This window comes from Anopheles cruzii, chromosome 2, assembly GCF_943734635.1.
Source record: "Anopheles cruzii chromosome 2, idAnoCruzAS_RS32_06, whole genome shotgun sequence".
In the NCBI taxonomy this organism is placed as follows: domain Eukaryota; kingdom Metazoa; phylum Arthropoda; class Insecta; order Diptera; family Culicidae; genus Anopheles; species Anopheles cruzii.
This window is the reverse complement of record NC_069144.1, coordinates 15,035,250-15,058,391: the sequence shown is the minus strand read 5'-3', so window position 1 is coordinate 15,058,391 and position 23,142 is coordinate 15,035,250. Positions and strand designations below refer to the sequence as shown.

The 23,142-nt window shown below is 52.2% G+C and overlaps 1 protein-coding gene across 1 annotated transcript in view; it reads right to left on the bottom strand.

Moving 5' to 3' along the window:
• Nucleotides 1-914: 914 nt before the first annotated feature.
• LOC128278509 (MOXD1 homolog 2-like) overlaps nt 915-23,142 on the bottom strand; it is a 79,434-nt gene continuing 57,206 nt past the window's right edge. Inside the window, exons 2-7 of the mRNA XM_053017239.1 lie at nt 16,327-16,482; nt 8,732-9,010; nt 4,835-5,020; nt 2,053-2,729; nt 1,780-1,948; nt 915-1,316 (exon numbers count right to left, since the gene is read on the bottom strand). Coding sequence (XP_052873199.1) covers nt 915-1,316; nt 1,780-1,948; nt 2,053-2,729; nt 4,835-5,020; nt 8,732-9,010; nt 16,327-16,482 — 1,869 coding nt within the window. The remainder of the gene's footprint in view (nt 1,317-1,779; nt 1,949-2,052; nt 2,730-4,834; nt 5,021-8,731; nt 9,011-16,326; nt 16,483-23,142) is intronic.

Below are 23,142 nucleotides of genomic sequence, written 5' to 3'. Positions count from 1 at the left end.
CCTTTGCGATAGAAAACTAGAATGGGGCGACATTAGTGCACACATCTTCCGCGGTTCGGGAGCTACATTCGCGAGCGACCTAATAGTTACAAACAAACGCGCGCGCGCTCCTTAATATCTAGCACCTAAACCACACATCAGAGTGTTGTGTTGACACATCTAAACCAAATGTTTTTGGTTTTCTACCGAATTTACGACGCCATCTTGAATTTTTTTTTGTTGCTTTTTGCATTTTTTCTTTCTTCACTACCGTTTGCAGTTGCAGTTTCTACGTGTCAGCTACAGCTCTACTGTGTTTTTCTTGTTTTGTTTTCTGTACAAAATACGGCTACTTTTCCTATGTACAAACAGGCGCGCATCGCATCATCGCCGCATCATAGTAGGCGCGGACTGAGAGGGTTTCGTTTTTAGTTCGAGTTTTATGTGCTTTGACACGGATTTTGGTTGGGTTTCGTTCGTTGGGCCCCTCCCGGCAGCAGGACGAAGAGGTGCTACAAATACAATTCGCTGCGCGGGTCCACCTGGTGGACCCACCGAAGGTAACTCTGGAGCTACACACGGGACACGGGAGGCTAGGTTTGGATAGGAGGTCACATTGATAAAATCATTGCTCCTGCTCAACGCTGCTACACGCAGTATGTACACCGACAAACACAGGATAACAGACAGACAGACGGCAACTGTGTGTCACGGATAGACGGCGGCACTTCGACGGGAGTGGTTCGGGGCGTCGGCCGCGGCTGCGGTCCGACCGCCGTTCAGGACAGTGTGTGATTAGAGTTGTGTAATTTGTTGCCTACTTATTGTATTGGTTTCTCGCTCCCTTCCTATCTTTCTCTCTTTCGCTCTGTTTCTCTATCTCCGGTTCCGGTTCAGTCCTGCCGATCGGTTGCCCACCGTCCCCGCATGCTGCCCTACGTCGCCGTCGTCGCTATCCGGAAGGAGTTCAGAAAGATGAGGAACAACAGAAACGCAACCGCAACCCCGGGCCGGCAGGATGTGGGGGCCCCGCTTAGACCCATCGACTCCGTGACCGAACTGCGGTACACTTTGCTGCGCGCGGCACCCTCTATCACGTTGTTGCTGTCCACGTCATCGTCCTCGTCGTCCTGGTCTTGCTGGTCCTGGCCACCACCCAACGAGGGCGGTGGTGGCGGTGGCGCCCCGTCCGCACTCGCATCCGTCACGTAGCGGTTCCGGGCGTTCTGGTAGAACACGTTGCTGGCCACGTTCGTGCTGCCGATGAAGCTGCAGGACCGGATGACCTTGTACGACTTGGTGATGTTGGGCGCAAAGCCTTCCAGGTTTTCCGTACCCTGCACCGTAAAGAAAAAAATGAAACGAAGGAAAAGAAGACACTTTTAGAGGCAGGTCAAAAATGGTCAACCCGATGTCCCCATGGCTTGGGCTGCTAATTGTCAGCAACCAACCTGCATGCCATGCAAAGGGCAAACAAATCTCGAAGAACTCGAGGCTTCAGGAATTCGATTTACGGGTCTTATCAATAAAATTTATTTCCATGCCCTCAACAAGCAGAAGGACACTCGAAAACTTCTCGATAGTCTACGGAACACACCGAGAAATGTTCCCGGAAACCCATGGGGTTGGCTTTCTCACCGGGACAGTAAATCAGCAAAGCGCCCGACCCGAAGAAGCTTTTGCGGATGAATAAATCTTGCAAGTGGCCGACCGGTGGCCATATTGGGGGTACCGTCGGGGGGTTGGGTTGCGCCGTACATATTTCATTTATTTACGGGACGACGAGCCCACACTACTTACCGGCATCGGCTGGTTCCGGGCGCTCCAGCAGAGCGGCTTGAAGGAGCCTCGCCTCGTGACGTACTGGAAGCTGCGGAAGTTATTCCGCCAGTCGTACGAGATGAGCCGCGTCTCGAGTGTCATCCCCGACAGTTCCGGGGGTGACGCAATCCGGACCGGATTCGAACCACTGTTGCCGCGCAGAGAGAGAGAGAGAGAAGGAAGAGTTGAAGTTAAAGATGGGGCCGTCCCGGAGATTCGGTCTGGCAAAGGAAGTGATGTAAAGGTACTCACGGCACCAGCTCGTTGATGCCGAGCGAATTGATGACGGTCGGCAGGCTCGGCAGCGAGTGGCAGGTGGTGAGCTCCTTCTGGCGCGGGTAGTACAGCGCCAGCACCAGGCACGTCTCCTCGCGCGTCGTCAGCCCCCCGAGCGTGATGGCGGCCCGGCCCGAGCTGTCGTAGATGCACTCGGCAATGAGCCGGTCGCCGGGCAGGACGCGCACCGGAGCGCTCGTCAGCCGCCGGTACTCCTGGTAGTTCCAGTCCGTGTTGCGGTCGTGCGCGATCGGTAGCAGCTCCTCGCGGCCCCGGATCTGCCGTAGCTTGATCTGTCGGCCGATCTGGTGTGTCCGCATCATGACGCCGAAGATGTGGATGCCGTCGCGAGGGAATGCCCGCTGGGTGCACTCGCCGACGCAGTGGCCCTCCGACACGACGTGCTCCTGGCCGGGCGGAATGATGTGCCGCCAGTTCGGGTCCATGCCGACCGACAGGACACCGGCATCGTGACCCCGCAGCGTGCTGGTGTAGAACAGCCGGAGGCCCGAGTTGTCCACCATCGCCTTCGGTTTGGGCTGGAATGGCCACGCGTACTCGCTCACGCTCTGGCTGTAGTGCGTCTCCATCAGGTAGAACCGGGCCTGGTTCGACTCGAGCGGATAGCCGACCTGGCTCGGAAACGAAAAGCCCTGGAAAAGCGCAAAAGGAAGTGTGCGTGTGCGTGAGTCGAAGAAAAGGAATCGGAACACCATAAAATCCGGTCCGACCCGGCCACAATTGGACACACAACTCTGAAAGCTCTATTAAAAAACAATAACCGAAAAATTTATTTATTGCCCAACCACCGCCATTTTCCACCAATCATGCCATCCTGGCTGGTTGGACCCCGGCCAGAAAGAACAAGGGCCCCGTGACGTGGTGCGGTGTGAAAAACATGCCAGTAATTCGATGGCGCTGGCCGAGCCCAGGCCGAGCGCTAACCAAATAACAGAAGTCGTAAAAATATTGACGGCCAAGCGCGACGACGGGGCCACGCTCTGAACACCATTTTCCGGGGCCATGGGATGGGAGGCCGCCGGAGAGAAATGGTTGTCTATGAATGTTTATAAATAAACCAAGGCACAAGGACAACAAGGACAGTGGCGGCCCTGGAGTCCTGAAGCAGCCATATCGCTGTACCCGATTTTCTCCGTGGGGATCCATGTTTCTTTTTGCAAGGGCAGCGCTCCTGCGCTATCGCTCCGTTTTTATGCGTTTTTGATTGAAACCCATAAAGTTTTATGGAAAAAGTGGCAAAAGTAGGTTTCGTTCGCGTTCGGGGGACGCGGGGCATAAATACTGGGCAACCCGGCGCGACCCGGAACCTTTCACCCGGCCCGGCGTATCAGTCTGGTCCCGCAGGTGTCTGGGAGCCTCACGGAGCCGGCCACAAAGGGACGCGGACTTCCGGTTCACGGAACGGGTGCGCGTGGTACAGCAATTCGCGGCCATGTCGGCTTCGTGGTGCGCCGGCTGTCCTGGTTGATGGTTTTATGTGTGTTTCGATTTGATCGAAACAGTTCACTAATTGGGGACCGACCGGAGCGACCGAAGTTGCGTACAGTTTTATTACAACGGCCCCAAAAAGGGGGCGGTTTCTTGGCAGGGTCTACGTCACGTTAGACGTTAGACCAGGCTGTTCAATAAGTTTAGCGCTTCAAGGAAGTTTCATTTCCATTTAGTATCGATGTGTCACAGTATATTTTTACAGGGGAAAAAAAACAAGTATCGTGCAGTGATTGAATTTTTATTTGTGGAAGGTTTTAAAGCAAAGGTAATTTGTGGACGAATGTTGAAATTGTCTAAGTAACTAGTACAGTAAAAAGATGGGTAGCTGAACTTAAACGTCTTCGTACAAGCCTTAAAGGCGATCCACGTCAAAGACGTCCAAAATCAGACACAACACATGAAGTCGTAGAAAAAATACAGGATATCGTATTGGAAAATCGTCGAGTAACTAAAAGAGATTTAGTAGAAGCCCTAGGCATCTCATTGGGCAGTGTAAGCAATATTTAAACTGAAGCAAAAATTTAAAACTATGGATTAGACTTCGTTCTATCACCATGATCCTGAATCAAGACAACAGGCTTAGAAGAGGAGAGAACCTAGTTCTTTAGTTCCGAAACGAGTTCGTGTCCAGAAATCGGCCACGAAATTACTAGATTTCCGAAGAATGCTGAATTTTATTGTAATCATTTAGACCAGCTGAAGGAAAAAAATCGCGCGAAAAGACCCGGTTTTTTTTAGAAGAAAAAAATTCGTTTCCTTCAGGACAAAGCATTTTGGAAGGAAGCTTATGTTGCAGCCCTTCCAGATTCTCACTTCAGGGATTCATGAATAAATCCTTGTTGAAACAAGTGTATTGATGTTCAGGGAGACCATACTGAATAACAAAGTGTACTTCAAACCTTAACACTGTGTTTTTCTTATTGAACCGCAAAACTTATTGAACATCCCAGTACTTCGCGTGGTTGTCTGACATGTCGCACCGTGCCCAACTGCGACCAAACTGGGAAAGATGGCTTCCGCAATGGGGAACGACACAGTCGACTCGACTGACGGTTCGTAATTGTGAAAATTGAAATGCAATTTGTCACGCCAGTTCAACGAGAACGAGAGCTTACAAAATATCCGAGCCACCGAATTGACAGCGAACGGTGACTTCAATCGGTCGCGAGAGCGCATTTAGACGCGCATCAAAGTTGGCGGTGACGTTTCTATGACGTTCAGAACTGCACCGCACGACGGGGCTTACCTCCGAGCCGCGGGTCCAGGCGGCCACTATCGAGTTGCAGGTGAGTATCGACCGGTCCGCCTTGTAGCACGGGCAGCCGTTTTCGCGTGACATAATTTCCAGCTCCGGCGAGGACCCTTGACACTCGTGCAGAATCATGTGATAGACGTACGATGAGCTCGAGGACGAATCGAACACCGGTTCGTACTGCAACGGGAGAAAGAATGGGAACGATCAAAATTATTGTTTCATTTGATTGATATTTAATTTCTACGCCGAACGGAGACAACCCTCGGGTGATCTATCACGAAGCCCCGCAGACTGCAGTGGCCCTGGCAGAAGGCCGACACCCGAAGGTCAGATTCGTGTGTCGCGTGCTTCGAGGAAAAGTTTCTCCTTCCGGTTGGGGTTAATCAGAAGGAACGAAGACTAGGTTTGGAGTCTAAAGATACATCAAACGCCCCAAACACCGGGCTGCCCTTTAACTACCGTTTATTTACTCACACTCACAGCCCTCGGCAATATTCGGACATCGGCCCGCAGCTAAAGCTTCGAAAAATCAGCTGCACTTGCTGGGATACAAAAACAATAAAGAGAAAATGTCGGACAAATCGCCGAAGCCCTTTCCCGGGAAACATTTAAATAAAAACGGTTTGCGACACACACACAGGGGCAAAAAGTGGACACAACCGAACAAATAAACAATGATCGGACCGGCCACGATAGGATGCATTTCAGTCGGGTGAATCGTTTCGGATTTGCAATCGCCGACCAACGTACGCCACCGGTCGTCGGAGCGCAACCGGATCCGGAGTACGGGAAACGCGAAAAACCGATACCGTGGGCCGAGGAGGAAAAACTGGGAAAAGTAATTTAATGACAAACATCATTCCGGGCGGGCGGCACAAAAAGCGGAGGTCGATCGCAGTTTGATGCTGGTGCCAACATCATTCGTCGTGACAATCGACCGCGTTCCCGATGCACCCCGGGCCCGGGGTGCAATTAAACTAAAGCAAATCGGCACACTAACCGGCGTGTGTGTGTGTTCGGATTGAAAACCATCCGGGCCCTCGCTTCGGACCTGAAAACGATACTACGCGATGGAGCAAATAGAAAAGGAAAACGGTTCGATTAAAAATACAAACTTCACGAAAGGAATCGGAGATAGAAGTAAACAAAGCGGGACAGGGAAAAACAGAGGTCGACGCGAAACAGCGCGCGGCCAATGATTAAAATAAACCTCATCTAAACGCTTGTTATCCTCGCTTTTTGTCGGGCCTTTCGGAGCTTGCGGAAAAGCGGAATGTTCATGCCCTAGCAGCAGCAAAGAATGGAGAACGAAAAGCAAATGGCGAAAAACTTAGAAAAAGCTCAATCCGAGTCCGAGCCGGTCACAAACAATCGCAATCGCGTATCGCGTTGTGCGCCGGAAAACGCCGGTTGGCCCACGGCCTGGCCTGGCGCTTTAACTGTGTCAAACCCCGGCGAGGATAAATTGGCAAAAGTTGCGAACGGGACCAGATAACTGCATCGGATGCACCGCGGTTGCAGCATCAAATGCAGCGCGGCGCGGCGTGGCTTTTCCACGGCTGAACACTGTTTATTGGCCGTCCCATTAGCAGTCCCATTCGGGGGGCTGTCGGCGCCGATGATTTACTGCATTCCACGTTGCCGCAGTGAGGAGGACTTTAATTTTGCCACAAACAATTCACTGACGGGTTGTTTTTTGACAACTCGAAGCTTCTCGAGGGACGCTTTGAAGGCTCACAAACATCGGCCGAAAACATTGTCCCGGCACAGGAACGTGCCTCCGACGTGCGGTTTTAACAGGTGGGCCAAGTTTGGGTCTTTTTTTATAAATTAAAGTGCACGAACCACCGAGCACGTCCCAAGCGTCCGTGTGTGTGTTTTTTTTCCTGTGAACCGAACCGAACTAGAACCGGGGGGGTTTAATATTTACCAACGGGCCACAAAACCAAAACATTATGCCCGGGTCCGGGTTTGCCCGGGAGCTTTTCGCTGCACCGCGCGACTGCAACTGCAACTGCGATAACAATCGTTTTTCTTTGCCGCGTGGTTTTCATTTTCACCCGCTCGCCACCCCGGTGGATTGCACCCGCTTGCGGCACTCGTTTTTAACGCGAAAAACGTGGCCCTGTCGGTCGGTTGGTGCAGTAAATTGTAACCGAGAGTTCCGGAACCGATTTCAAATATCAGCAAATCAATAAAACAAACAACCCCCATGTAGATTCATGGCCCCCGGCGCACACGGATACCCGCGGAGAGAGAGAGGGAGAGAAAGAGGGAATGTGTGTGTGTGTTGTCGACCAGTTACACTCCATTTGTTAGCGCCATCGTTTGTCATGATGGGAACCACTCTGGCTCCGCTTCGGTTTCGGTTCGGTTTCGGGACCATAATTATGTAACAACCGGTGAAAGCACCGTGGCTCCGTGACGGCAGCTTTCAGGATTTCTTTTTTGCCATGAGCTCGATTGTGGAATGTTCACTCTGCATCGAACGTTTGGTGGGGACGATTGATTGCAAAGTACTTCAGCGTCGGCCCGGCGGTGGTTTCGGTAACGTTACGCTGTGAAAAGAAACTAAAAGGGATGTCAATTCTTAGCTCACAAGTTCGTGGTCGTGTTTTGAATCGGTTTTCGAACCATTCAGTCCTACCAATAAAATAAGTGGCCTAATTCTAAACTCTACCAAAATCCTGCTCCTAATCCGGTTGCGCGAGGTTTGGTCGTTCCGAAAAGTTCCGTCCGTCAGAATGAACGCCAGTGACTAAAGCGCCCGGAAGGACCGGAGCGCCCGGGGCCACTGTTTTACCAGATGATGACCGGTGTTGTTTTAAGATAATGGAGCCTCTCTTTAGAGTGTGGTTGGTGCTGCTCACTTTTTCGCCCGTTCCGACACTCGGAGCCGGAACTACGGAACTGCATCTGAAGGTATGCTCTGTGTCTTTCGGGGCAGGACACGTGGCAAAATCTCGGTCCAGTGGCCAGACGTGCACACGGAGCACACGATAATGGAGAGCAAGTTTCGAGTGATTCCGATTCCGTTGATGAGCTGCAGTCACAAGTTCTCCGTCGATGTCCCGGTTGTTGGGGCTCCGGAGTTCATCGCCGCGTCCGTTCGACCGGTGCAGGCCATTCCGAACAACTGTCGCTTCGCGTCGCTTTATGACACCGAGGCGTGCGACGTCCTCCGCCTCGGAAACCGCGCTTAACAGCGATGTTTATTAAGGCCCCGTCCAGCATGTTGGCTTTACGAGGCCAAACGCTGGTGATTCATTGTTTAATAAAATGAAACCAAGCAAAGCGGGCGACCGGCGACGGTGGCCACCATCAGCTGATGATCAGTTACAGGCACTGCCTGCTGATGAGGTCAACAATCAGAGGTTACTGTCTCCCAGGCCCGGGCGGGCGAAAGTTTGGCCAACTCCCCATCTTCTTCTTAGCTACGCCGGCGGGGGGACTGATTGAAAGAATTGCCCACATAAATAAAACCCCTTTCTCGGGTCGAGACCGGGTTCCCGACGGCGGCGGCGACGGTCAACGAATCCTTAAAATGTGTGTCTCTCTGGCGAAGGAGTTCTTGCTTGCTGTTTACCGAAACGCGACCAACTAACCGAATGGAAGCAAATAAACTTTTGTTCTACTCTAGGGACCACGTGGCCCTTGGGCCACTCGACAACGACCCCAATACAGAGAGTTGGAAAGGCCGAACACGGCCGGCGCCTAAACTGGAAAGATAAATAAATCGCCGCCCGCCAACCGATGGGTGGCCAATTTGCAATCACCACCAGGACCTGCGGGACCTCGGCCGGGGGCGCTCATAGTGGCCCATCAGGCCCCCGTTCGATCGTGCAACGAATACGGGGAGTCGGAAGCGAGCCCCAGAAATGAACTTACCCTAATCAGATGATGTTTGCGATTGATATCGTTCAGCTTGAACATTTTGCACCAGTGCAAGGTGCCGTCGCCCTGCGGCAGACTGACGTCCTGATTGAGTAGCTCGAGCGTCTTGAGGCGCGCGTCCGGCTTGAGCGGGGCCTGGTTGATGCGCTGCGTCAGGAAGAGGGACCGGGCCTGCTTGAACGCCTCGGCCGGATCGGGCAGGCTGCCCGGGGTGTAGAACGCTCCGTGCGGTTCCTTATCGTGGTACATGTAGATGACGCGCATCGTATCGTTCTGTATCGGAGAGAAGAAGACGAACACACATTTTAACAAGTTCCGGCAGTAGGGCGTTGTCGTCGGTCGGGTCGGGAAAGATAATAATGTCAAAGAGCGTGGCCCACCACCACCACTTAACCCGCTGGCTGGCTCCCGGGGAAACACAATCAAAACAATGCCGCAATTAATTGCCGAGATAAGTGAGCCATTGAGATAATTGATCACCTCTAGACGCGCCGGGGCCGGACACAGTTTTTGGGTGAAGTTGTTGTGGCGCAAACTTTCACTAGGGGTCCTTTGCCACTCGCTCGCTCACACTCTCTCTCTCTTTTCGGTTTAGAACACTTTCGCCAGGGTCACTACAAAAAGTACGGTGTACTTTTATCTTCGCCATCTTCACGCTGAGAGTGGCCCGCTCTTTTGACACTCAACGCCCCGGGTAGTGGGCCGCCGACGACGCCAGCGGCAAAGTTGCAGCAAATGGTTCCGAAGTTCTGTGCCCCAAATTACCGAGTGCCGGAGGTACTAGGTTGTTCAGTAGGTTTTGTCGTTCGATACCATAGGGCGCTGCTAAGGGCCCAATTTTTTTTTGTTATATAGGTACACTCTTCAAATGAACGTAATTTTAATTAATATACGTAATTAATAATGATTAATTATAGTTAATAAATTATTACGTTATATAAACGTAATTTTTTTTTCCGAAACGAGTTCTTTCAGAAATTGCCTAAAACATCTGTTAGCATCAGTTTTGTGGGATGCGAATGAAATTTTGCTAGCGGATTACTTGCAAACTGGTAAAACAATAAATTTTCATTATTGTTGTAACTTTTTAGACCAACTGAAAGAGAAAATTCGTGAAAAAAGACACGGTCTGAAGAAGAGAAACATCTTCTTGCAATAGGGCAACAAGAGCTCGTGTCACAAGAGCTTTTTGAAAATGACAATAATCCTTAAATTAGCGTTCGAATTGTTGGAGTATCCACCGTATTCAGCAGATTTGGCCCCTAGCGACTTCCATCTGATTTCAGACCTAAAAAAAATCGTGCGCGGAAAGCGTTTTCCATCAACTGATGACGTCATAACAGCTGTAAAAAATATTGTGACATGTCGATACTCAATTTACTTGAACTGAAACTTTACATACGTTCATATGAAGAGTGTACCAATATGACAAAAACAAATGAAGCTCGCAGCAGCGCCCTATCGAACGACAAAACTTAATTAACAACCTACTATTTCGCTCCAACACACACGCGATACAGACCCGGGGCCGACCAGCACTTTATCGTGCGCCATCGTCCTGCCGTGTGCCGAAAGGGTTTCTTTCTTTCTCCGGGCCTCGGCGTTTACCCTACTTGGCAAATGGCTTGGACATGACTTTTGGGCCGAAGTAACCGTTCTACGGTACGGCACACACACACACACACAGTAACGAACGCAACCAGGAAGTCGGTTCCGCGCTCCAGCACCCAGAAGTGGGTCATCAAAGAACCGCATCGCATTAACCGGGCCGGCGGCCACATAATCTGGACGCAACCGCATCTGCCCCGACAATCCGAGGCAAACCGCCACCGCCCAAGGGCCCCTCCCCGGTAATGCTGCGCTGATGTCCTTTGAACTGCCGTGTCGCTTAACGGCGCGAACCCAGTGAGCTTCATCGCCCGAAGTCGGCCGTCAAGAACCGGCTTGTGATGACCGCCTCTCCTGCAAGTGATGAAATCACGCACTTGCAGCCCCCCCACCCCCAGTTTTCTCTCTCTCTCCCTCTGCCGAATGGAACCCGGAATGGAATGCAATTCATTGCTGTTCAGCCTGCGGCGGCGATCGTGTCGGCAAGGTGGACAATCCCCCGGGGGGTTAGCGGACCACGTCTTCATGCGGACAACCACAAACCCGTAGACCATAGCTAAGTACCGAGCGCGTGTGTGTGTGTGCCGTGGCAACCATCATCCATCGTCGTCGTCGTCGCGTGCATCTTCCGCACACCGGACATCATCTCGCGCGGATGCGGACAGCTATTATCGGTATGCCCAGAAGTGATAGGCAATTGACACTGCGCCGCGCTCTCAGTGCGCGCGGTGTCCTGGGGCGATGTCGTGCGGTGAGGGCATCGGAGGTTTCAATCTTCGCCACCGACGGGAATACTTCACATCCCGTTGGGACAGGGCCCGGGCGGCAATCCAATTGCTATTTAATTGAGCGCACGTGGAGCATGCTGATTAGCCGTGGTCGGCCAGTGCCCGTCCAGGCCAGGTGCCGGTGTCCCCGTAGGCGCGATAGGCACTTGCCAGGAAGCTATTTGTTTAGCCCACGTTGCCGTGGCCGTGGCCGGTGTTTTGGGAAATGTTTGAAAATCACCCGTTTTCTCTGCAATTTATCCGCACTGTCTATTACTTCTTGGCGTTTGGACCCAATTCTGGTTCCAACTCGGTACGCCAACTCACCCCGAGTTCTTCGCTTCCGAGGGGGTGACGCAAGTCGACGCTGAAAACAGCAAGCAAAGCTTGCCGGTCGTCGGCCACAGCGGGGCAACAGCAAACTAACTGAATTACGACGACAAAGTAAGAGGCTGCAATGAAATCGAATTGAGCTTTCGAGCAAAAACGGTTTGCCAGAAACAAACGCGCAAGCCGCCCGAGGAGGATCTCCCGAGACACGAGCGAGAGAGAGAGAGAGAGAGAGAGAGAGCAAAAAACAGAATTATGCTTCGCTGGCGGCGAACTTTCGCTGATAGGACGTCACTAACTTATCAGTAGCAGCAGCAGCAGCAGCAGCAGCAACGGCAACGGCAGCAGCATCGACGCCCCGGGATCTGCTAGTGACACGGAAATTGATTACGAAAACCCTCCCCCCCCCCCCGGGGGGTTGGCCGTGTGGGAGGCAAGACCGGTGCCAGCTTCCTGGCCTGGCGCGGCGCGCGCGCTCCCGGACGCAAGGAAATTAATCGATTGAAGAAGTTTCCTTCATCGATTCGGTGCCCCGCCGACGACGACGGCGCGGCGTACACCTCCACGTGGCGCTACTCGTCTTGCGCTTAACCCGGCTTCTTGCCCTCTGTATGCACCGTCGACTTCAGCCTTTTTTGCCTTTCGCCTGTTTCTTCCCGGCAGCCCTTTGCATAACGTCGGCGGTGAGCGCGCGCGCGTCATTTCAACGCGTTTCTCGGTTCGACCACTTTCTTCGCACTTCTTGATAATTGACAATCGATTGCCTCGGTGGAGTTGCGTGCAGCGTTGCGGTCGGTGGTGGTGACCAAGACGGCCAATCGAGTTTGCGACGCCCCGGTGGGAAACGGCCCCTGGAGTTGTGGAGGTTTTATTGAATTTTTCAGCGGCCAGACGGGGGCTTCGCCAGAAGATGCTGGCGAACTTCTTCCTGTTTCCAATTTCAATCGAGCCGGGGAACCAGCTTTAAATCGCCACAAACCTGGGGCAGATGACCCGGGATGAGGTCTCACTTAATAAATGGGAACTAATAGCCGTCGCATCGGGAAACTTCCCAGAATGGCGATTTTTTTCTTTCGCCACCAAGCGCCCAACTTCCGTGCGCCATTTTATCGCTCCGGTTAGTTCCGTTCTCAGTGGCACCCTCCTTCGATCGCGCACTCGATCGCTGGCCGATAATTGCTGAGAATTCCATTTTCGGAAGCACTTGCCACGCCGCGGCTGATTGGTTCCTCGTTGAGCTCTGAGCCTCTGAGAAGCAATTAACGCATGGCGGGCGAGCGGAACCGGCGGCCAAGTTCCCAAGCCCGGGCGCTGAGGCTGATTATTACGCTGGTGATGATGCTGGTGGCTTCCGATGCACAGAGCGCGCCGGCCGGCGTGTGTGTCAAGTTGTTGCCGCCACTGCCGAAGCATAAAACAATGAGAGTCGGGTGCCCTGTGCATCATCATCATCGTCCCGACGCCGGGGGTAGCCCCACAATTATGTTGCGTGTAGGCAGAACGGTTCTGGGGCGCGAGATGCGTAGCGGAAACCCAGATCAGCACCCGGCGTGGCGTCTTGGGGCCGTGCCCCGGGCACGGGGACGGCCCGGGACAGCACATGTATTATTTAATCCTCTTTCTCGTTCGCATAATTGTCGGAGCGCAATGATGGGTGCGCGCCCGCCGGATTGATGGGCCTCCGCGATGGTCACAGGATGAGCTTCTGCACGCCCCTCTCGCCTTGGTGGGGATTTGGATGCCACCGGTGCATCGGATGCACCGTTTTGCACGCGTATGCACCGTGCCCTGATTGAAAGATAATCAAATGCCTGCGATGGGTGCCGGGCCGGGGATGGGACGGAAAATTGCCGCTTTATGGATTTTAATTACGTAGCACGACGACGGGCCACCACAGCGGGGCCCAATGCACTACCCCGCACCACCGTTGGCCGGTCCTTTTTCGCGTGGAATTTGTTTGCGTTTCTGTCACAACATAGCCTGGTCCCGAGGCCTGTGTTCGCATAACCTCCATATTAGCGATTCAAATAAAATAGGTTTGAAACAGCCTCTCTCTCTCTCTCTTTCTCTTGACCTACTTTATTTTTGATGATAATTTTAACACAAAAATATATAATTTTACCATCGTTTAATGAATCGAAAATTAAGGTAAGTAATTAATCCCGGAATCGACTTCAAGAAGGGTTGGTCCCTTCAAATTCCACCGATTCCCCGGTGACCCCTGCAAAGGTTCCCCAGTTCATATTAGGTGTAGAACCTAATTCTTACAGATTCTATTCGACTTTTGTGACCTAACCGACCTTTGACCGATTTTACGATGTGGGGTCGAGCGTTGTCATTTTAAAAAATCAACTTATCTTGTCTTTCATCCCATTCTCGTCGTTTTTTGGCCAAAGCTTTGCTTCAAATGTTTGAATTGTCGTCGATGGAATTGTCAATAATTTCATTAGGTTTGTAAAGCTCAAAGTACACCATACCTTTCATATCTCACTATATGCACGGCATAACCTTTGCGCAATGAATATTTCGCTTTGGTTGCGATGACCTGGTTCATCAGCCTGTCTCCAGGTATTTTTGAGTTTAGGATTCTTGTAATAACTCCCCTTTTCATCACCAGTGACGATTCGGTACAAGAACCCCTTTCTTTTTACGCAAATCACGAATGGTTTTCCTTCTTTCAATGTTTCAATTTTTGTAGAACCCACAAGACATTTTTCTAATCATTCCCGTCAATCATCGTCATTCGGCACTGAGACGATTGGAAACTGTCGTGTGGTCAACATTTCTGCAAGTTCTTTTCGCATCTGACATGCATTTCGATCGATCAATGGTGTCAATTCTACGTCATCAACCGCTCAGGTCGCTCTTGGTCTTGCAAGCCAAAATCATCACTTTTAAACCGCGCAAACCACATACGACACGTTTTGTCAGTAATAGCAAGTTCATCACAAACCTCCACTAAATTTTGATGACTTTTGACAGCAGTTTTCTTTATATTGAAGTAATGAAAAAGTACTCCCCGCAAAAACACTTCACCAGGAACAAAACTTGACATGTTAAAATGCTTAAAAAAGAGGTGGGCACTTTAACAAAACAGCTATCAAACACATATTAAATTATAATTTGTATTTGATTTGATTTGTATTTGATTATTTGAGTATTTGATTAAAAATAAAATTTGTGACATTTAGCGAATAATGCCAAGTATTGTAAAACTGCATGAATTAAGTTCTACACCTAATAGATAATTTTCCGGCGGAGGGGAGTGACCCTATCTAACCCACCCGAAACCACACAAACCACGGACCAGAACCGCAACACGCAACATAAATACGCTGTACGCGTGTAACATGATGTCACACGCGTTGTCTGGCGGTCCTCGGGCGGGCTCGACAACGAAGACACTGGGCGCCGTGAGGCGTGTGTGTTTGTTTTGGCAACTGGGCTGGGAACAACAAAACTCCCAAACAACATCCCACAGAACACCACGGGAAAACACGAGAAACAAATGGGTTCTCCATGGAGCGTCGATATGAATGATTGATTGGGCACGATGGCCGTCGACTTGTAGACGTCATTATTTCCCATTTAAATATCCATTTAGCCGTAATATCTACTAGCCGCGAGGCCCACGATCATCGGTGACTCAAGTTGCGTGTGAGAGAGAGCTTCACCCGAAATTGGTAAATAAAATCACCGAATTACAAAACGCCACTCACGGGTGGCTGTAAATAAATGCTTGAAAATAATACTACAAAAAACTGCCATCGAACGTCGAGTCAAGCAACGCGCACCGATCTTCACGATACGAAGAAGGAGCAGCCGTAGAAAAAAACGGCTCCATACCGATTGTCAGCCTTGACGGCCCTCCGGCGTTCGGACTCGGATCGAGCTTTTCGAATTGTTGAATTGTTTCGCAAACACCCCACAAAAACGAACGCGCGTCGAACGTTATGCTAACGCACATAAAAGCATTACCTGCCAGCCAGGCGATCATGCGCCGGCAAGCCTTTCCAAACCGTGGCCTAAATCTGTCTGACGAGAAATTAATTACAAACCCATCACTCCCCCCGTTCACTCCGCGGCGCGCTCGCTGTCGCAGACGAAGCTTTCGCGCAAGACGTCAACTGTCGGATGGCTGGCGGACGGCAGATATTGAACCTCTCGCGCGTCTCGAGACGACGGCGCTGGTGATGATGGCTGCGTGAATCGCGCGCACCCAGAAATCGATCGACTTGCGCGCCCGGACACCCAGCCCCGGTTCGGTTGCGCTTTCTGCACTTTTCGCTATTTTCTTAAGACCCCGCGAGGTGTTTATGTTCGGTGCTGCTGTTGCTGCTGCTGGTAGGCTCGAGCTCGGGCACTTATGTCACCCATCGGGCGCTAAATGAGACGTCGATCGATCCGCCGGCTGACTGGTCTGTGAAGTGTGGCTGTGTGGCTGAATAGTGCAGCACTTCAGAAGCCGAGCTGCGCACCGAGCTCGAGAGCACATTCCGACCGCGTGGCCGCGAAAGGTTACGTCGCGTCGGTCGGTCGGTCGTGAAGGATGTTTGGGACTCGTCGAACATTATTATTATTTATGCACAGGTCTCTGGCGACTGGCGTAAGTGATACGACAGCGGGGAGGCATCGCCCCGGCGCGATCGCCTTCCTGCGCATTGTGTTATTTTATCGCGTAATGAGATACGCGTCGCTTGCGTAACCGGGCGTGTTTGCCGTGTGATACGGCGCGGACGTCCTCGTGGCGCGCAAAATAAACGAGAGGACGAAAGTACTTCTTCTCCGTCAAACTTCGCGGTCACGAGTCGGTCACCAGTTCGGCCACCGGCGGCCACCGGGCTGGAGTGTGTTTGTCTTGTAATGAAGATGGAGAGAGCTTACCGTGATGGGTACGTCGTACGCCACGTCGCAAGTGTCCAGCTTGCGCTTGAAGCGCAGCACCGTGTGCGTCTGGTTTTCGTAGCCCAACAGCAACACGTAGTCCTGCGAGGAGTCCACCAGTGGCTGGCCGTCGCCATGCTTCTTCACGTGCCGGTCCTAAACCGGGAGAGAGAAAAGAAAGAGAAACAGTTAAAATGGGGGCTGTGATGATAACGTGGTGTGGCTTGCGTGCTGATAATTCTATGCAACCCCCGGGACCGGGTGTCTGGGCCGTCGTCATTAGTTTTCGGGCACTCGAGTTCGTTCACCTGCACCGAGAGGGTGGCGTATCATTATGTTAGTGTGCCCTCGACCGCCCCTTCTTATGTTGCGCTAATGATAAACAAATACTTGTTGTTCCGGGGGGGAAGAACCACAAATTAATGATTAATGTACGCTGCTGGCCCCTTCTCAGTTGCTCAGTGAGTCACCTTGATGGGTTTCAATGTCCCCGTTCTCTTTATCGAACCGGGCCGGTAAGTAAGTACAACTCAAGTGGTCACCCGGAGGTCATCACTCGGAGGAGCAGAATGGCTCATCTGAATTTCAAATCCCCGACCGACGCACACACCACACCGCACCAAGAGTTTGTCGCATTGATTTGTCAGCCCCACTTTGGGTGTGCGTGTTATCGTGCCCTTTTTTGCCCTGCCGTCTCTACAATTCTGCACAAGTCCTCGGGAGCGGGGAGCCGCTTCTTCGGAAGCAGCGACGTAACCAGACGTCCCAGACGCACCGTAATTATCGTCGGGTTCGAGTGTCGGGCGCTGCCGGTTCTGGAGGGTTTGGAATGTTTTTTTTTGTCTGTTCCACCCATCCGGTCGATGAACGACCTTCTTGGCGCTTGGGGCCGGGTACGGGGCTTCATCTTGCCAACTCATTAAAATAACAGGCCCCAGAGATCGAGCGGGGCCAAGCGAGCGAACATGCTCCGTGGATCCGCAGAATCCGGAGACCCTTTTCGGTGCTGGCAGAATAAAAGTCTCAGCGCACATCCTCGGATCTTCGCTGCCGAGGATCTGCAACGTGTGCATGGCTCACAATTACGCCGTTCGCTGTTCGCTTTATTTTCGTAAGCAGCTGAAGGAGCTCGCGCCGTCCGTGATTGTCGTCGACCTGGACCCGGGGTGTTGTTGTTTATCTGCTGACGCCGAGAGCGCGTATCGATTGGAATCGGGCAACGCGGAATGCATAAAATGCACAACACTCAACGCAACAAAGATGCAACATTTACATCCAACCGACCAATCAACCAACGAACCGAGGTTGACCTCAGGCCGGAGCGAGCAGTCACTGCTGCTGCCTGATTGACCGCAATTATTCAATTACAGCCCCAGCCAGCCGCCAGCGCTTGGGCTGAGGTCATGCACCAGCATGTAACCAGCCTGGTCGTGTGTTCGGTTGAAGAACCAGCGAAACCGGAAGCTCTTGCGTAGTAGTCGCAGTCACCGTCCCCGTTAAAACTCCATTCGGCCGGGCCCATTCCGGCCGGTCCACGAGATTAAGGGCGCCCCTTGCCGAAACGATCGATATGTTCGATATTCATTAGTCAATGCACGTTGCGGGCGTCCCCACCCGGCGGTGGCCCCCGCCCCCCTCCCCCCCGGGAGGATGATGATGGGGTTCAGGTTGAGGGTTCGATTTCGTACCGTCCCGACCGACCGACGGGCCCGGCGCTCCGGGGAGTTGTAGCTTTAATTAAAATCCGGCAAGGCGGTCTCGGGCGATGGAGTCGAGAATTCCCGAACCCGAATTCGAAGAAGAAAAAAAACGCAAAAACAGAACGCAACCCACCGAGCTCGAAGTCTCGACGTGGTCCGTTGGCTTACGAAAAAAGCGAAATCGAAGTTCGTTCGAACCGCGCGCGCCAATTCGACGGCGACCGAAGTGAAAGTTCTACCGAGCGCGGCCACGTCATTGAGCATTCAATTATCGGAGCGGAAGTAGTGGCAAATATGTGCGCATTACCGGGCGCAGGCGCCCGCTAAATTGCTACCTTGCCCGGGTCCGTTCCGGGGAAAAGAATCCGTTCATCGGCAAGGAACGAAAGGATCGCCGTGCTCCCGTGGGGCACCGCGAGATCCTTTATTTTGGGATGTAGCGAGCGTAGCGAGTGATTACACGCGAGGTAATAATTAAAACGAAACATTTAGACCAACCCAGACCGCCGGCCGGCCGGACCCGGAACTCCTTTCCCCAGGTATCGGCCCGGGCATGGGATATCGGTTGGGAAATTGAAAGGGAGCAGCGCAATCAGCGGAATGGAGTGTCACTAACGAGTCTTCGGCTTCTTGCTTCAGCGCGTGCTCCGGGGGACCGGCCACAGGGATACACATTGAAAATGAAGTCATTTTACGTGTGCCTCACGTTGCAACCGTCTGATGAGATTTTTAATCATCATAGTAAAAGGGAAAACATTTTTCTCTCACCGAGCAGTCGTTTTGTTAATTCCATATGTTGTTTAAAATAAAATCCCACGAATCATTAGGAAGTGCAACATAAGTGTGGCATATTTTCCTTCCCCAAAAACCACCGCCCGATACACCGGATACGGTACCGGGGGCTCGGGCGTGACAAAGGGTCCATTCCATTAGCGAGCCCCCGGTACCGGGGGGGGGGGTTAGAGGGTTCATTGTCAACCCCTCGGCTCCATTCCGTAGGCTTCCGACACACGCGTGCGCCCCGGTGATTCGAAACCCATCGGTTCCCACAGAGACCTAAATGACAAACACATGGCCCGGTGAATGTGTCGTCGTCTGATGGTATCACTCAACGAGGGCCTCTTTTTTGTGCCACGAGAGATCGATCGGATCGGGAGCGGGAGCGGGACACCGGCACGACAGGACCGGGATTGAAAGGACACACCGGATGGACGGCTACACGAGGTCGATAATGTGTTCCTCGAAGTGCTTCTCTTGCTGGCTGCTGGCTCGGTGTCGCGCGGCGCACTTCCGGTATCGTCGTGAAGATTGCATCACTCGGGACGCGTTACTGGCACCTCATCACGCGCGGCCATCGGGCCCGCCACCGGAAATGGTGCCTCTCTGGCACCGGCAGGACCGGCCTGTGTGTGAAAGGACCTGTGCGCTACCTCGGGAGGGAACGCGCGCGCCTACGCTCTCTCAATTACCATGAATACTTCAACATCTGATATGAATACTGTCAATAGACGTCGGCGGCGGACGGATGCTGTGGGCTGTGGTGTGGCATCGACGCCATCGCTGTTGGTCCATTTCGGCCTTGCCGCTCCAGGCCGCTCATAAGACACTGCCGCTGACACTGTTCGGTACGTCTTGGGCCATTGGTCTTACGTTACGCAAGGAACGGCCGAACCCGAACGGCTGGCAGGGAAAATTGTTCCGGAAATTGAATTTTATCGCACAATAATATGATTTCGATGGCGGAGAAGGTGGCGAGAAGGTCCGCCGTTCCGTTCCCGCCGTAGGCAGATTGCACTTTCCGCCGCCGAACCCGCCGCCGTGCCGTGGGAGGGAAATAAAATATTTTCCACAACAACGCAACACGAGGAGGCCGCGAGAACAGGAAATTCAATTCGGGCACCAGCACCGAACGTGGGGCGATAATTGAATTGATTTAAGCATTCCGTAAAACAAGGCCGGGAAATTAAATCGGCGCGCCGTCGCCGCCGTCGGGTGTCTGATGCTCTGATTTTCCACTCCGCAAGGAAAAAAGGCGGGCGTTTTCACTTTTCATCCCGCCGGAAAACGCGGGAATAATTAATGAGCAATCCAAGGGGCGGTATCAGTGGCCGCGGCGGCCGTGCAACCCGCGAGCGATATTTTTCTTCCGCCAGGACAAGAACAAACACACTCGAATTATGCTAATGTTTTGTCGGGAATGGAAAATCCTTGTCCCTCTGCTTGGGGTGTGTGTGTGTTGGCGAAGAAAAGTTTGCTTGACGAGAACGCAATTTTGTGAAAATATGCTGACGGCGCTTCTTTGAGGCCCCCGCGGCCGCGTTAGGATAATTTGGAATTTTCTCTTTGGGAAAATTGAGTTTCAATCCAATCACCCACCGCATGCATTGCGCCATTTAAATGTTACGCATGAATGACCGCGGCCGCCCCGTTGGTACCGTTCCAGGCGTGAGTTCTGCGTCTCAAATTTACACTGCTTTTGTAGCGCAACAATGAGTCGGAGGAAAATGATACAATGAAGCACACGCACGTGGAACCTGCCCTCTTAGGGCCGGGGACAAAATGGGTGAACAATTATCGGCTTTAAACATCGGTTACCGGCAACGGAAACGACGCGCCGAAACATACCACGCTCGGCTTTTTTACTCTCGGCACGGGCGCTCTCGTATTTCTGCCCTCGCCGGCCGGGTAATCAAACCAATTAGACATTGTCCGAAATAATGACCACATACCGCACTCGCCATCCCCTCGGTTGCGTGTGCGTCCCGTCCGACCGAGATGGCGATGAAGAGTCGAGTGACAGCTCGGGAGATGGGCCGCGTTTGGTCTGCATAAAACGCGCGAATGGGGAGCGCAACGACAGACGACAGAAAGCGAAATAATAACACTAAAACACGGCCCCGGGGGGGCCACTTCTAAACAGCAATCATCACAGCACCGGCAGCAGCATTCGGATGTTGATTGAAGGGACAACACACAACGTGGGGACGTTGAAAACAATTTTCATCGCTCACGCCAATCGGTTCACGGCGACGACGCCGCGATCCGCCGGCCGTAGCGCATAACGAGACGAGATATGATGTGGGGTGTAGGTCCGGCCCCGTGGGTCCCAGCCAAAATAAAACCGCTAGAGCGGAGAATAGGAAAAATAAACACTTCTCAGATTCTGATTCACGCGCACGGGCCGCCGTGGTCGTGATTTCTCCGTTTTCCGCGCGTGTTTCGAGCACGCGGCGAACGGAGCCGAACCTCGACACGCAATGATCGGCCGCGGGATCGGTTTGGCCATAGTATAGCATGTTGGCCACCGGACCGACCCACCCACTCCCGATCGCCACCCGAGCGAAGGTGGTGGTGGTGGAGGTTTATCTTGGGCGATCTAGTTTTTAAGAGATTAAAACGCCCTCCGTCGTGCAGATACACACAATATTCGGGCGGCATTGATTGATGGGTCGGGCGACGTCTGGGCGGGTGAGATGTTGCCAGCGCCACCACCAGCATGCGCCCCTCATAAGCGATAAAAATATTTTCCATTTCGCGCTCCACCTTAGCGTCCGTCCCGCGGTCCCGCGTTTCTTTGTTGCTTTCTTTGCGCGCTCCGCAAACGCAAACATTGTGTTTGTGGGGCGCATACGCATAGCCGTATGATTGACTTAATTTGGACAGGCTGTTATTATCAGGTTTCCAAACGCTAGCCTACACCAGAACCGGCCGACCGTAATTCATCACGGGGAGCGGTCACGGGGGTATTGCGGTCATTTCGACAAAAACGGTTTTCGTTGGTTTCTAGCAACAAGTTCCACCGAGCCAGCCAACGTCATACATCTTGGACCAACATACAGATAGCTGTATTATCTTCAGAATCATTTCTAATCGATGTAAGTCTCAATGGCCTGAAAAAAATTATTTTGCTCACATCTTGTGTTAAGACGGTTGAAGTTGGGACAGAACGTTTATAATCCCAGTACTCACATAAGCATTTGAGTCATGGACCGTGTCACTAGAATCGAAGACGAGTCAAACAAAGACTTAATATGTCGTCCAGAGAATAGATCGTGCGTGGTAGGCACCAGTTGATATGGCGGGATTAAATCGACAACGATGTAGGAATGGCCGCGATTAGAAGTTGGTGGCCGGAGGCGCTTGCCCACGAACGGTGGAGGAAGTCGTTGCTGCAGGCCTGGGTCGCTCTGCAGTCGTTGCTGCAGGCCTGCAGGTTGTAAATGCCGGATAAGTAGGTAATTCATTTTAAACGCCAAATAAACTGTGAAGTACTGCATAAGATCCACTGGCTGTGCCACTGCAACAGCTCATAGCAGACCATTCCGAATTGATCCATCCACCCCGCATTTTTATGATTTTTACGCTGCAATTAAGCCTCACACTAATTGCGTCTGCGTGGGTATAAAAGATTGCAGGAAGGAATCGATATTTAATTTTCTTTCACTTTCCGGTATACACAATACAAGATCTTTCGTCATATGGGCTTTAATTATAGTATTCTTTCGTACTAAAAATGAACTCTTCTTTCACTTCGGCTCCACACCAATTTTGCGCTCGATGGCAAAAGCAAATGGGTCGTCGTCGGTGGACCAGGTCGGCCTATAAGCCTCAAAAAGAGCCGTCAGCAAAGGGTACTTCTTTCCGCAGATCCCCTTGAAATCATCGTCGTCCAATGAAAAAAGCGCTAACCCTCCCAAACCCTCACTGTCCACGAAGTGTGCCTTCTCCTCGAGCGAAACTTCATTTTCATAACCAATCCACTCTTTACCGCGATACGCGAATGGCGACGCGCTTCGCTCGTCCCAATCGATTGTCCAACCCTTTTCCTGCAGCTTGGAGCATATTTCGATGTAGGACGTGAATGTCCACCCATTGTTGTCGGTATCCGCATGCATACCGTGATCGTTTTCGTAGGCCAAAGTGTACTCGATGGCATGAAAACCCACTTGGAGCAGAATCTTATTCCTGGGACATCCGCCGTTGATCCATTGGTTGGTCATGTCCACAACGTTGTAGCTCTCGCCGCCTTCTGGGTCGAAGTTGCGTCGGTTCATCGGATAAGGCACGTCCGTGTAGTCAGAAAGGCGAATCCACGCAATGATAACAAACTCAGCCG